Here is a 15,839-nt window from a genome sequence, read left to right on the forward strand (position 1 = left end):
ATCTATTGATGAGACTGAGAAACACACTGAACCCACAGAGGAATTTTGTGGGATACTGCAAAGTCTGCAACCTCAGTAAAATACTACACAAAAAGAAAAAGCTGAAGGGAAAGAGGCTCCTCATTTTTATTCATAGACCTGTGACAGCGTGCTCTAACTGTGACCAAGTGTCCAACAGCATTGACACTGTTCTAAAACAAAGTATGAAAAGGCTCAACATTATACATCAACTATATCCCTGGTGTGACTCATTGGCTAAAAGCTGTGAAACAGAATAGCTGATATAGCAATAAAGCTAGCGTAGCAATATAATGGAGAAATAGAAAACTAATAAATGACAAAAGTCATGTTGGTAGCATAGCTATCATTATCCTAGCATCTGTGCTAAAAACAGAGCTAAGAAGACAAAACTCTTACCTTCACAATCGAAAAGGTATTGTTCCACAAAGAACTTGTAATCTTTGTCGAGTTTGGAGGCTGGTGTGTCAGAAAGCTTTTGTACCAGTCTGTGCAATTCTCCCAAACCAAATTTGGGTAGATTGGTGAGGGACTTTGTGAATTCCCTATGTAAAAACACTGCTCGCGGAGAAAGCGGAAATAAAGATACCCTGCTTCACAGCAGAACGGAAGTTGCATGACGTCACTGTGAAAAGGTCTTATGTTACGGGACAGGATTATTATTCATCTGGCACAAGGTACCTTTTTAGTTTTTATTATTTGCTCTTTGAGTGAAGCAACCACTGAGTTTGGTCTCCATAGTCACAATCATTGAAACAGGCCTGCAATGCAGGGTTAGCTTGGGTTTTGCCGGCTTTAGTTTTAATTAATAAAAATGTAAGCAAATAGTATTAACTTAAATGCTAGAAGAACTGACAAGAGCTTGGTAGTTGTCTTTATTTCATTTAAAGGTCCTAAAGTACATTTATTTTATTCACCTTTTTAATTTTAAATAAAAAGGGGGTGGGGGGGTATTAACACTTTCTACCTTGTGTCAGGTGGTGATTTAGTCTGTGCCTCATAATTTCAGTGTTTAGTGCTAAAATTGAATACCGTGCATAAATCCCAAAAAATACTTTTAATTAAACATTGAAGAGACTGATAGAATCCAGAGCCCATTCATTTAATTTGTGAGTATTAAAGGGCTACACCCTTTAATACTTGGGGAGTGTTGGCCTAGTGGTTAGAGCAGCGCGCTTGCACTCAGAGAAGGATGCAAGAACCCGGTTCGATCCCCAGTGCCTGCACTCTGGGTCCCTGAGCAAGACCCTTAACCCCCGGGCGCCGCACATGGCTGCTCACTGCTCCCCAAGGGTGATGGGTTAAAAGCAGAGAACAAATTTCGTTGTAATAAATGTTTCAATGACAATAAAGATGATATTACTATTACTTATTACTACCCGTTTAAATCCGTCCGGACTGGCTACATGAAATGTCACTGTTGACTTATTTTACTATGGAGCAGACAGCTAAAGCTTCAAAATGCGAAAAATGTTGTAATTTTATCAACTTACTGGAGAAAATTACTGCGAAACACAGAGAATGAACTGCTGTCAGGTCTAAGCACCTAGAACATCATACTACACAGGGAAAGAAAGACACAAAGACAATTAGTTTGGTTTCATTCTCGAGGAGAGTAGGAAGAGACCGTTGCAGTTACAATCTCCAACCGTGCAGGAACTATCTGTTTGGAGCTATTTGCAGCTGCATGAGCCACGTGACTTCATTCCATTCTTTCTATAGAAGTCTATGGGAGTGTCACCATTCTCTCCGTTATATCCCTCTGGCATTAACTTACCCGGTACACGTCAGAAGGAGCTAATACTTTCATCATTAATCCATGGCTTAAGCCTAATGTTTGTTTTCTTCATCTGCTCCAACTCTCTCTTGGGTATCCCCGGTGAGCCACGTGACTTCTTCATTGGTTCACAAAGATGGAAATAAAAATCCAGATGATTATTATTTATTTAAACCTCTGAGCTGCCCTCAGGTCTTCAGGAAGGCTGATCCACAGCTGAGGGCCAGAGGTGGAGAAAGTCTCCTCATCGTAGGTTTTAGTTCTCAGAATGACCCACCAGACACACAGAGACCCACTGAGAACAACTGACCCAGTATGATGGAGAACATCTGAGCCCAGCAGCAGAACATCGGACCAATGTTCAGTGATCAGGGACTGAATGAGCAGAACTTTAAACAGACGCCATGTTTCCTTAGAGAAAACCCTCCATGCAGGCTGCTGGTTTAGGTTGAAGATAAATCCAGAACAATCTGAGCTGAAACCGTGTTAAATGATCCATGTTTAGAACATTATGGGTCTGAGAACCACTGTTCTACCAGAACCCTGACCCAGACTAGAAGACAGCAGCATTTTAAACAGACGCCAGAGCGATCAGACTTAAATATCCAGCAGCAGCAAGTGATCATGGATGGATTTATGTTCAAGTAGAGTTTATTGTTGTGTGGTAATCTCCAACCTCTAGTGCCCCCCCCCAACCCTAACCCCAGAACATCTTCATCACCAGCCGCCACTGCTGAGAAACACACCTTGATCTGGACCTTCACACGTCATGATAACATGTTCTGGTTCTGCTGGGTTTAACTCTTTAAATCAGTTCTACTGGATCAAATATCAGACATCAGTTCATCATGTTTCTGGGACTTTTACATTCAGGGAAATTCATTTTCTACATTTTAATATTTATTTGTTCATTTTTCAGTTTTAACCTGCATTCTGTTGGCTTCAGCTCACATCTTTTATTCTTTATTCAGATTAATTGGCTGCAGTTTGTCAGAGATCAGCTGTTCTTCTCTGGTTTTGGCTCTGAAGTCCAACCCCTCCCATCTGACAGAACTGGACCTGAGCTTAAACAACCTGAAAGATGCTGGAGTGAAGGAGCTCTGTGGTTTTCTCCAGACTCCCCTCTGCAAACTACAGATATTGAGGTCAGACTCCATGTTTTAGTTCTGATATTTGTGATGTGAAAGTTGTGTTGACACTAAACTGCAGACATCTGGCTGATATTCTACTGATCCACACTGAGGATCTTCATGGCAAAGTCTGCTTTCTTCTTCACTGCTCCAGTTAAAGTTTCTTTCTGTTTCCAACTTCCTGCCAGGATTTATTGCCTAAAAACAGCAACTCCTAAACTCCACGTTGCTCAACTGAGAGCCTCCAGGATTGTCAGACTCCTGGATCAGGTGTTGAAATGTTTTCACAGAAACTGAGTGAAAGTCTGCTAACCTTGGATTTAATCCTGTTGTAGTTGCCATGACTCTGATGATTGAGAATATGCACAGGCATGAGCAGACAAGCCAGAGGGCCCGGTGTGGAGCAGAATTATAACGATGAGAGATTAAAGCTGTCTACTACTGAGGTTAATGCAAAGTTACAGACAAGTAACAGACTTTAAGAAGCAAACTGAAGATAAAAGTCTTTGTGTTTTCTGCTGCTTCAGAATGATGCTTTGAGCCAAAGTTAGCATTGCTAAGAACTATTAGCATGTATTTCAATGAGGTAGCAGCTGGTTTTACTGTATATTGAATAATTTCTAACATTATTGTCCAGTTAAACTCTTACTGACTCGATATGAGAAGAAAATGAGTTTTGTAAATAAATGAATAGGAGCTAAGAGCTGCTGATGTCCAGAGTGGACCAGGAGCCAATCTTTGGACCCGCTGGAAGAGCAGATGTTGGTTATTCAGCTGCTTTGGCTTCACATGTTGCTGCCCTGGATGACCTTGAGGGTTGACCTTTGCCCTCACCTGCCTCCTCATCTGGACCAGCTGCACATTAAAGGGATCCCCCATCTAGCCTTCCCCATCCAGTCCAAACTCTAAAGGATTTGGGCTCCATGAACCTAACAAGTTCACTTGATTTTAGTTGGTTTGCTCAGCAAGTGAACTGGATGTTTGTTTTTAGCCACAACAAACCCAAGCAACGACTCAGGCCTGCAGCGCTTTATTCTGGCTTCAATTATCCGTATTTAGTCAATTTTAGCTGACCTGATAAGTGATGTTTTGGACTGAGAGCAGTTTGACCTGATAAACCTGAGAGGTGAATATTGTTAGAAACTATTGTGACACTGCTGAGATCACATTTGGTGTGATTGGAATTATTTTTAATTTAATTATTATTGTTCTAATAAAATACGCACCAAAACGTATTTTCTGGATCTCAGTTTTGTTTTATAATTATGTAGTATTTTCTATTTCATGGGAGTGTTTCTAACATCAGATTAGAATGGACTAAAGTTTAATTCTTCGTAGGTTATCTAAGGTTTATAAATTGATAAATTGCTGCTAAGTGGAGGCAGCAGCATTAAACTAAACAGTAATTATTGAGGAGAAATCTAAATAAATAACAAGTAGTATCTCCTGTGAATAGGTGGTACGCTGAGCCATGATTAAAGGTTCCAGGGCCCGGTCCATAGTACTACATCCCTATTTAACCTGCTGGTTCATTATAGAGCTACATGGAGCGGCTGTTACACATGATGGACTTCTGCTGAAAGCCATGAAGCAGGTGCTGAACCACCAGATCAATGACGTCCCAAATGAAGCTTTGGACTTCATTGACCCATGACCCGGCCCCATGAATCAAGCCCCAACAAAGTTCTTCTGAAGGACTGTGTTGCTGTTTCTGACAAATGCTCCAGAGCTTCAGCTTCAAGCAGACCATCACTACTGAAAGCCAGCGCTAAGCTGACCACCTCACTATAGCTGCTGGTGTTGCTAGGATGTGGTCCTGACTGGGCCCATGTGGGCTGAGGGAGAGGTACCGAGAGACAACACATCCAGAGGTTTACATCCTGAAGGTGAGGAAACCAGGGATAGAAGAACAAAGATGGAGACGGCAGTACAAGTAACCCCTCCAGAACCGTTGGACTTCTCCTGTCCTGCAGAACGGGCGAGGTGGGCCAGAAGATTGGAGAGGTTTCAGACTGCAGCAGCTCTAGATGAGAAATGTGAGGAAGATCAAGTTAGTTCACTCCTGTTTGCTGTGGGAGAAGCTGCAGATGACATTTTAGCTGTTGGACCTTTGACTAGAGCAGAGAAAAGATGGCTGGAGCTGGAAAAGCTGTGTTTGAGCAGCACTATGTGGGGAAATCCTCCATCATCTTTAAAAGAGCCCAGTTCAGTTCCAGACGTCACCAAGATGGAGAGAGAGCAGAACCATTTATTACAGCTGGACACAAACTGGCAGGAAACTGTGGTTCTGGAGAACTGGAAGAAGAACTCATACGGGCCAGAACTGTAGCTGGGATAAAAGGACATAAAGCTGTCTGAACCGGTACCAATGGACTCTGAGTTAACGCTCACAAAGGCCAAAGAAAAAGTCCAGCAGAGGGAAACTGAGAAGAACCATAAACAGTTCTGCTCAGCAGCACAGCAGAGGGGAGCAGATCCAACATGGACGCCAGAAGGACCAAGATGAGAAAAATAAAGAGCCAGACCCGGCAGCAGTCAGAACGGGACCAAAGCCAGAGAAGCTGGGAGGAAAAGAGTGTGGTGGATGTGGCTGAAAGCAGAAAGCTTCATGGAAAGACTGCCCAGCTAGAGATGTTCAGTGTTGGAGCTGTTAGAAGGAGCTTCTTGCTGGAGTTTGTTGGTTCGGCCCAGCAGCCAAACTACAGGAGGTCCCAGAACCCCAAGATGACCCAGACAGGCAGGATGATGGATTTCTAGGAGAAAGAGGGTTGAGGAGGTCAGAACCGTGGAGAGAAAAGGTCCAGATGAACCACCATGACAGATATGGGAGTGGTGTAGGGGTTTCTGGGAAGTTGGAGTAAAAATGTTCCTAAGCAGAGTCCGGTGGGTCCTGTCTGCTGGTTGTACAGCCATGTTCTCCTGATATTGTTCAGCTCTACTTTCTAGGAGCCCTTTTCAGTGAGCCAGGATCTAAACAATGGGAGGACTTGTTGAAATGACTGCAGACTCTCTGTAAATATCCTCACCATGAATCCAGCATCATCTAATATAGCCGACAATAAAGGAGTCAGAGACACAAGCAGGAAAGTCCAGGAAAAAATAAGCAGCATTTTTCCTGAAGAGTCTGAATGTGGTCCAGATGTTCTGCAGAGTAAAAACTGGAAAAGGTCCATTTGTTCTGGGCTCCACCTTCTGGACTGAAGCAACATTGAGCTCTGAACTGTTGGCCTCCAGTTAAATCTCAGCTTGGATGGTTGGATGAAGAAATCTGATGTTTGTTGGGAATTTGTTCTGCTTTCTTTGCTGATAACATTGATATCAGACTGGTTCTGTTTGTGATGCAGCATCCTGTGTGACAGTAGAACAGGTAGAAGCGCTTCTGTTCTCAGTCATGTATTCATGTGTTTAGAAATGAGTGAAGTGTAATTATTGCAGCTGTTGATCCTTCAGATAAATCCCTCAGTTCCCCTCAATAGAAGGTTACTGTCACTGTGAAAATGAGCTGCTTCCATTCAATCACAGCAGCATTAATTAACAGCTCTGATGTCACACTTTGCTTATTAAAGTCCAGTTTGGTTCCAGCTCAGAACCACTGAAGGCCCGACTGAAATATTCTAACAACACGTCATGATAACATGTTCTGGTTCTGCTGGGTTTAACTCTTTAAATCAGTTCTACTGGATCAAATATCAGACATCAGTTCATCATGTTTCTGGGACTTTTACATTCAGGGAAATTAATTTTCTACATTTTAATAATTATTTGTTCATATTTCAGTTTTAACCTGCATCCTGGTGGCTTCAGCTCACATCTTTTATTCTTTATTCAGATTGAAGAACTGCAGTTTGTCAGAGATCAGCTGTTCTTCTGTGGTTTTGGCTCTGAAGTCCAACCCCTCCCATCTGACAGAACTGGACCTGAGTGACAACAACCTGAAAGATGCTGGAGTGAAGGAGCTCTGTGGTTTTCTCCAGACTCCCCTCTGCAAACTACAGATATTGAGGTCAGACTCCATGTTTTAGTTCTGATATTTGTGATGTGAAAGTTGTGTTGACACTAAACTGCAGACATCTGGCTGATATTCTACTGATCCACACTGAGGATCTTCATGGTAAAGTCTGGTTCCTTCTTCAGCTGGAAGAGCAGATGTTGGTTATTCAGCTGCTTTGGCTTCACATGTTGCTGCCCTGGACGACCTTGAGGGTTGACCTTTGCCCTCACCTGCCTCCTCATCTGGACCAGCTGCACATTAAAGGGATCCCCCATCTAGCCTTCCCCATCCAGTCCAAACTCTAAAGGATTTGGGCTCCATGAACCTAACAAGTTCACTTGATTTTAGTTGGTTTGCTCAGCAAGTGAACTGGATGTTTGTTTTTAGCCACAACAAACCCAAGCAACGACTCAGGCCTGCAGCGCTTTATTCTGGCTTCAATTATCCGTATTTAGTCAATATTAGCTGACCTGATAAGTGATGTTTTGGACTGAGAGCAGTTTGACCTGATAAACCTGAGAGGTGAATATTGTTAGAAACTATTGTGACACTGCTGAGATCACATTTGGTGTGATTGGAATTATTTTTATTTAATTATTCTTGTTTTACTAAAATATTCATCTAAATGTATTTCCTGGATCTCTGTTTTGTTTTCCAGTTATATATTACTTTATTTTCTATTTCATGGGAGTGTTTCTAACATCAGATTAGAATGGACTAAAGTTTAATTCTTCGTAGGTTATCTAAGGTTTATAAATTGATAAATTGCTGCTAAGTGGAGGCAGCAGCATTAAACTAAACAGTAATTATTGAGGAGAAATCTAAATAAATAACAAGTAGTATCTCCTGTGAATAGGTGGTACGCTGAGCCATGATTAAAGGTTCCAGGGCCCGGTCCATAGTACTACATCCCTATTTAACCTGCTGGTTCATTATAGAGCTACATGGAGCGGCTGTTACACATGATGGACTTCTGCTGAAAGCCATGAAGCAGGTGCTGAACCACCAGATCAATGACGTCCCAAATGAAGCTTTGGACTTCATTGACCCATGACCCGGCCCCATGAATCAAGCCCCAACAAAGTTCTTCTGAAGGACTGTGTTGCTGTTTCTGACAAATGCTCCAGAGCTTCAGCTTCAAGCAGACCATCACTACTGAAAGCCAGCGCTAAGCTGACCACCTCACTATAGCTGCTGGTGTTGCTAGGATGTGGTCCTGACGGGCCCATGTGGGCTGAGGGAGAGGTACCGAGAGACAACACATCCAGAGGTTTACATCCTGAAGGTGAGGAAACCAGGGATAGAAGAACAAAGATGGAGACGGCAGTACAAGTAACCCCTCCAGAACCGTTGGACTTCTCCTGTCCTGCAGAACGGGCGAGGTGGGCCAGAAGATTGGAGAGGTTTCAGACTGCAGCAGCTCTAGATGAGAAATGTGAGGAAGATCAAGTTAGTTCACTCCTGTTTGCTGTGGGAGAAGCTGCAGATGACATTTTAGCTGTTGGACCTTTGACTAGAGCAGAGAAAAGATGCCTGGAGCTGGAAAAGCTGTGTTTGAGCAGCACTATGTGGGGAAATCCTCCATCATCTTTAAAAGAGCCCAGTTCAGTTCCAGACGTCACCAAGATGGAGAGAGAGCAGAACCATTTATTACAGCTGGACACAAACTGGCAGCAAACTGTGGTTCTGGAGAACTGGAAGAAGAACTCATACGGGCCAGAACTGTAGCTGGGATAAAAGGACATAAAGCTGTCTGAACCGGTACCAATGGACTCTGAGTTAACGCTCACAAAGGCCAAAGAAAAAGTCCAGCAGAGGGAAACTGTGAAGAACCATAAACAGTTCTGCTCAGCAGCACAGCAGAGGGGAGCAGATCCAACATGGACGCCAGAAGGACCAAGATGAGAAAAATAAAGAGCCAGACCCGGCAGCAGTCAGAACGGGACCAAAGCCAGAGAAGCTGGGAGGAAAAGAGTGTGGTGGATGTGGCTGAAAGCAGAAAGCTTCATGGAAAGACTGCCCAGCTAGAGATGTTCAGTGTTGGAGCTGTTAGAAGGAGCTTCTTGCTGGAGTTTGTTGGTTCGGCCCAGCAGCCAAACTACAGGAGGTCCCAGAACCCCAAGATGACCCAGACAGGCAGGATGATGGATTTCTAGGAGAAAGAGGGTTGAGGAGGTCAGAACCGTGGAGAGAAAAGGTCCAGATGAACCACCATGACAGATATGGGAGTGGTGTAGGGGTTTCTGGGAAGTTGGAGTAAAAATGTTCCTAAGCAGAGTCCGGTGGGTCCTGTCTGCTCGTTGTACAGCCATGTTCTCCTGATATTGTTCAGCTCTACTTTCTAGGAGCCCTTTTCAGTGAGCCAGGATCTAAACAATGGGAGGACTTGTTGAAATGACTGCAGACTCTCTGTAAATATCCTCACCATGAATCCAGCATCATCTAATATAGCCGACAATAAAGGAGTCAGAGACACAAGCAGGAAAGTCCAGGAAAAAATAAGCAGCATTTTTCCTGAAGAGTCTGAATGTGGTCCAGATGTTCTGCAGAGTAAAAACTGGAAAAGGTCCATTTGTTCTGGGCTCCACCTTCTGGACTGAAGCAACATTGAGCTCTGAACTGTTGGCCTCCAGTTAAATCTCAGCTTGGATGGTTGGATGAAGAAATCTGATGTTTGTTGGGAATTTGTTCTGCTTTCTTTGCTGATAACATTGATATCAGACTGGTTCTGTTTGTGATGCAGCATCCTGTGTGACAGTAGAACAGGTAGAAGCGCTTCTGTTCTCAGTCATGTATTCATGTGTTTAGAAATGAGTGAAGTGTAATTATTGCAGCTGTTGATCCTTCAGATAAATCCCTCAGTTCCCCTCAATAGAAGGTTACTGTCACTGTGAAAATGAGCTGCTTCCATTCAATCACAGCAGCATTAATTAACAGCTCTGATGTCACACTTTGCTTATTAAAGTCCAGTTTGGTTCCAGCTCAGAACCACTGAAGGCCCGACTGAAATATTCTAACAACACGTCATGATAACATGTTCTGGTTCTGCTGGGTTTAACTCTTTAAATCAGTTCTACTGGATCAAATATCAGACATCAGTTCATCATGTTTCTGGGACTTTTACATTCAGGGAAATTAATTTTCTACATTTTAATAATTATTTGTTCATATTTCAGTTTTAACCTGCATCCTGTTGGCTTCAGCTCACATCTTTTATTCTTTATTCAGATTGAAGGACTGCAGTTTGTCAGAGATCAGCTGTTCTTCTGTGGTTTTGGCTCTGAAGTCCAACCCCTCCCATCTGACAGAACTGGACCTGAGTGACAACAAAGACCTGAAAGATGCTGGAGTGAAGGAGCTCTGTGGTTTTCTCCAGACTCCCCTCTGCAAACTACAGATATTGAGGTCAGACTCCATGTTTTAGTTCTGATATTTGTGATGTGAAAGTTGTGTTGACACTAAACTGCAGACATCTGGCTGATATTCTACTGATCCACACTGAGGATCTTCATGGTAAAGTCTGCTTTCTTCTTCACTGCTTTGCTCCAGTTAAAGTTTCTTTCTGTTTCCAACTTCCTGCCAGGATTTATTGCCTAAAAACAGCAACTCCTAAACTCCACGTTGCTCAACTGAGAGCCTCCAGGATTGTCAAAGACTCCTGGATCAGGTGTTGAAACGTTTTCACAGAAACTGAGTGAAAGTCTGCTAACCTTGGATTTAATCCTGTTGTAGTTGCCATGACTCTGATGATTGAGAATATGCACAGGCATGAGCAGACAAGCCAGAGGGCCCGGTGTGGAGCAGAATTATAATGATGAGAGATTAAAGCTGTCTACTACTGAGGTTAATGCAAAGTTACAGACAAGTAACAGACTTTAAGAAGCAAACTGAAGATAAAAGTCTTTGTGTTTTCTGCTGCTTCAGAATGATGCTTTGAGCCAAAGTTAGCATTGCTAAGCACTATTAGCATGTATTTAAATGAGGTAGCAGCTGGTTTTACTGTATATTGAATAATTTCTAACATTATTGGCCAGTTAAACTCTTACTGACTCGATATCAGAAGAAAATGAGTTTTGTAAATAACTGAATAGGAGCTAAGAGCTGCTGATGTCCAGAGTGGACCAGGAGCCAATCTTTGGACCCGCTGGAAGAGCAGACGTTGGTTATTCAGCTGCTTTGGCTTCACATGTTGCTGCCCTGGACGACCTTGAGGGTTGACCTTTGCCCTCACCTGCCTCCTCATCTGGACCAGCTGCACATTAAAGGGATCCCCCATCTAGCCTTCCCCATCCAGTCCAAACTCTAAAGGATTTGGGCTCCATGAACCTAACAAGTTCACTTGATTTTAGTTGGTTTGCTCAGCAAGTGAACTGGATGTTTGTTTTTAGCCACAACAAACCCAAGCAACGACTCAGGCCTGCAGCGCTTTATTCTGGCTTCAATTATCCGTATTTAGTCAATATTAGCTGACCTGATAAGTGATGTTTTGGACTGAGAGCAGTTTGACCTGATAAACCTGAGAGGTGAATATTGTTAGAAACTATTGTGACACTGCTGAGATCACATTTGGTGTAATTGGAATTATTTTTATTTAATTATTATTGTTTTACTAAAATATTCATCTAAACATATTTCCTGGATCTCTGTTTTGTTTTCCAGTTATATATTACTTTATTTTCTATTTCATGGGAGTGTTTCTAACATCAGATTAGAATGGACTAAAGTTTAATTCTTCGTAGGTTATCTAAGGTTTATAAATTGATAAATTGCTGCTAAGTGGAGGCAGCAGCATTAAACTAAACAGTAATTATTGAGGAGAAATCTAAATAAATAACAAGTAGTATCTCCTGTGAATAGGTGGTACGCTGAGCCATGATTAAAGGTTCCAGGGCCCGGTCCATAGTACTACATCCCTATTTAACCTGCTGGTTCATTATAGAGCTACATGGAGCGGCTGTTACACATGATGGACTTCTGCTGAAAGCCATGAAGCAGGTGCTGAACCACCAGATCAATGACGTCCCAAATGAAGCTTTGGACTTCATTGACCCATGACCCGGCCCCATGAATCAAGCCCCAACAAAGTTCTTCTGAAGGACTGTGTTGCTGTTTCTGACAAATGCTCCAGAGCTTCAGCTTCAAGCAGACCATCACTACTGAAAGCCAGCGCTAAGCTGACCACCTCACTATAGCTGCTGGTGTTGCTAGGATGTGGTCCTGACGGGCCCATGTGGGCTGAGGGAGAGGTACCGAGAGACAACACATCCAGAGGTTTACATCCTGAAGGTGAGGAAACCAGGGATAGAAGAACAAAGATGGAGACGGCAGTACAAGTAACCCCTCCAGAACCGTTGGACTTCTCCTGTCCTGCAGAACGGGCGAGGTGGGCCAGAAGATTGGAGAGGTTTCAGACTGCAGCAGCTCTAGATGAGAAATGTGAGGAAGATCAAGTTAGTTCACTCCTGTTTGCTGTGGGAGAAGCTGCAGATGACATTTTAGCTGTTGGACCTTTGACTAGAGCAGAGAAAAGATGCCTGGAGCTGGAAAAGCTGTGTTTGAGCAGCACTATGTGGGGAAATCCTCCATCATCTTTAAAAGAGCCCAGTTCAGTTCCAGACGTCACCAAGATGGAGAGAGAGCAGAACCATTTATTACAGCTGGACACAAACTGGCAGGAAACTGTGGTTCTGGAGAACTGGAAGAAGAACTCATACGGGCCAGAACTGTAGCTGGGATAAAAGGACATAAAGCTGTCTGAACCGGTACCAATGGACTCTGAGTTAACGCTCACAAAGGCCAAAGAAAAAGTCCAGCAGAGGGAAACTGTGAAGAACCATAAACAGTTCTGCTCAGCAGCACAGCAGAGGGGAGCAGATCCAACATGGACGCCAGAAGGACCAAGATGAGAAAAATAAAGAGCCAGACCCGGCAGCAGTCAGAACGGGACCAAAGCCAGAGAAGCTGGGAGGAAAAGAGTGTGGTGGATGTGGCTGAAAGCAGAAAGCTTCATGGAAAGACTGCCCAGCTAGAGATGTTCAGTGTTGGAGCTGTTAGAAGGAGCTTCTTGCTGGAGTTTGTTGGTTCGGCCCAGCAGCCAAACTACAGGAGGTCCCAGAACCCCAAGATGACCCAGACAGGCAGGATGATGGATTTCTAGGAGAAAGAGGGTTGAGGAGGTCAGAACCGTGGAGAGAAAAGGTCCAGATGAACCACCATGACAGATATGGGAGTGGTGTAGGGGTTTCTGGGAAGTTGGAGTAAAAATGTTCCTAAGCAGAGTCCGGTGGGTCCTGTCTGCTGGTTGTACAGCCATGTTCTCCTGATATTGTTCAGCTCTACTTTCTAGGAGCCCTTTTCAGTGAGCCAGGATCTAAACAATGGGAGGACTTGTTGAAATGACTGCAGACTCTCTGTAAATATCCTCACCATGAATCCAGCATCATCTAATATAGCCGACAATAAAGGAGTCAGAGACACAAGCAGGAAAGTCCAGGAAAAAATAAGCAGCATTTTTCCTGAAGAGTCTGAATGTGGTCCAGATGTTCTGCAGAGTAAAAACTGGAAAAGGTCCATTTGTTCTGGGCTCCACCTTCTGGACTGAAGCAACATTGAGCTCTGAACTGTTGGCCTCCAGTTAAATCTCAGCTTGGATGGTTGGATGAAGAAATCTGATGTTTGTTGGGAATTTGTTCTGCTTTCTTTGCTGATAACATTGATATCAGACTGGTTCTGTTTGTGATGCAGCATCCTGTGTGACAGTAGAACAGGTAGAAGCGCTTCTGTTCTCAGTCATGTATTCATGTGTTTAGAAATGAGTGAAGTGTAATTATTGCAGCTGTTGATCCTTCAGATAAATCCCTCAGTTCCCCTCAATAGAAGGTTACTGTCACTGTGAAAATGAGCTGCTTCCATTCAATCACAGCAGCATTAATTAACAGCTCTGATGTCACACTTTGCTTATTAAAGTCCAGTTTGGTTCCAGCTCAGAACCACTGAAGGCCCGACTGAAATATTCTAACAACACGTCATGATAACATGTTCTGGTTCTGCTGGGTTTAACTCTTTAAATCAGTTCTACTGGATCAAATATCAGACATCAGTTCATCATGTTTCTGGGACTTTTACATTCAGGGAAATTAATTTTCTACATTTTATTATTTATTTGTTCATATTTCAGTTTTAACCTGCATCCTGTTGGCTTCAGCTCACATCTTTTATTCTTTATTCAGATTGATTAACTGCAGTTTGTCAGAGATCAGCTGTTCTTCTGTGGTATTGGCTCTGAAGTCCAACCCCTCCCATCTGACAGAACTGGACCTGAGTGTAAACAAAGACCTGAAAGATGCTGGAGTGAAGGAGCTCTGTGGTTTTCTCCAGACTCCCCTCTGCAAACTACAGATATTGAGGTCAGACTCCATGTTTTAGTTCTGATATTTGTGATGTGAAAGTTGTGTTGACACTAAACTGCAGACATCTGGCTGATATTCTACTGATCCACACTGAGTTTTTATCTAGAACTGAGAAAGAGGAAAATAGAAGAAATGAAAAATACTGATATTTCATTTATTTGAATGTTTTTAATCTCTTTAAAACTTAATTAAAACACTTTTTCTACATTTTCTACAGGATGATTTTAAAATAGATGAGTTTATATTTCTGTGAATAGTTGGATATAATTCAGCTGAAAATCAAAGTTCAGATCTTCTATTCTAATAAATATTTCCTGAGTTTGTTCCTGGACTTGGAGCCAGTTTTTAATGTTGTCTCTCTGTGTAACTGAGTCTGAGCCCTGATCTCAAGTCAGAACCGGACAGCATTCGGACCCCCAGTGTGTATAAATCCCCCTCATGTGAAGAGGGTCAGAGGGGATTCAACCCAGTTTAGAAAAGTGAATTTCAGCTCCTGGAATCTATCTGACAGGAACAAATATATAATCCCTGATTGATGCTTCAGCACTTTTAGAAGCTCTGGAAGGATTTTACTGACTAAAACACTCAGACACAACATGTCACAGTACCAGGTTCTGGTTCTAGGGCTTTCAGCTCCTAAAGTCAATAATGAGGACTGGCCAATATCCTGCTTCTGACTCCCAGCATGCATTGTGCTGTTCCCCACAGGGGAAAGTGGCTCCACCTCCCTCTGATGAGCTGAAAGGCAGCTCTCCAACCCCCAGAGAGCAGAGAAGGAGGCTTTCTGCTCACACCCAGGCAGTCATCACCTTTTTAAGGGGGGGGGGGTAATAATGGAGGGGAAACCTCTCTCCTCTGAATGTGGATCTGAACCCACAGCCACAGGGGAATTTCAACACGGAGCACAGCGTTGTTCACTTTTTTACAACTTATTTTAACACCTTATTAACTTGTTTTAATGTGGACAACATCTGAGCTTTTACCTCTGATTTCCACATTTAATAAACGCCTCTCTGGGAAATTTTCCCAACGTTTCTTTGCTTTTTCTCCGTGGCTGCCACGTCACCATGATGAAAAAATGATCAGCTGACACATTTTATACACATTAACATTCATGAGGTGCTTTGCATCGACCGTTTCTGGTTGAATCTGGGCGTGTAGAGAGCAGAACCTGAGCCAGAACCTGGTACCAAATGTACAGGTACAGCTGTGATCTAGAAAGGAAAATGGCTGCTGGTGTGTGAGTGCATGGTTTTATAAATCTGAATATTTTTGCCATACTTTTTCTTTTTCTTGGCGTTCACTTTTAGTACAGATTCCACACAAAGTTTTATAAATGAGACCCCAGGACTGTATAAACTGCTAAACAAGTTTTAACTGTTGAAAGTTCTGATATTGTTGGTTGTTGAAGAGCTGAAGTCAGCAGGTCTTTATTGAAGCAGCAGCTTGTTGTCATTAATATTAATGAGAGTTCTTTAACTGGTTCTGTTGGACTGTTAGAACCTGCATCCTGG

General features: G+C 42.9%; 2 protein-coding genes and 1 long non-coding RNA gene across 3 annotated transcripts in view; all 3 read left to right on the plus strand.

Annotated features, from left to right (window-relative positions):
- The window catches only part of LOC105923771, a gene marked incomplete at its 3' end in the record, with an annotated part of 780,934 nt that overhangs the window by 412,873 nt on the left and 352,222 nt on the right, over window positions 1-15,839 (plus strand). The gene's annotated exons all lie outside the window — the stretch shown is intronic.
- LOC118561491 (NACHT, LRR and PYD domains-containing protein 12-like) overlaps window positions 1-15,839 on the plus strand; it is a 117,395-nt gene that overhangs the window by 101,347 nt on the left and 209 nt on the right. Inside the window, exons 10-13 of the mRNA XM_036133614.1 lie at window positions 2,767-2,940; window positions 6,755-6,928; window positions 10,145-10,321; window positions 14,146-14,322. Coding sequence (XP_035989507.1) covers window positions 2,767-2,940; window positions 6,755-6,928; window positions 10,145-10,321; window positions 14,146-14,322 — 702 coding nt within the window. The remainder of the gene's footprint in view (window positions 1-2,766; window positions 2,941-6,754; window positions 6,929-10,144; window positions 10,322-14,145; window positions 14,323-15,839) is intronic.
- Window positions 10,376-13,763, plus strand: LOC118561510. The gene is made up of 2 exons (XR_004930089.1): window positions 10,376-10,823; window positions 12,047-13,763. It is a non-coding gene; the product is annotated as an uncharacterized LOC118561510 (long non-coding RNA).

This window comes from Fundulus heteroclitus, unplaced genomic scaffold, assembly GCF_011125445.2.
Source record: "Fundulus heteroclitus isolate FHET01 unplaced genomic scaffold, MU-UCD_Fhet_4.1 scaffold_65, whole genome shotgun sequence".
NCBI classification, from domain to species: Eukaryota; Metazoa; Chordata; class Actinopteri; order Cyprinodontiformes; family Fundulidae; genus Fundulus; species Fundulus heteroclitus.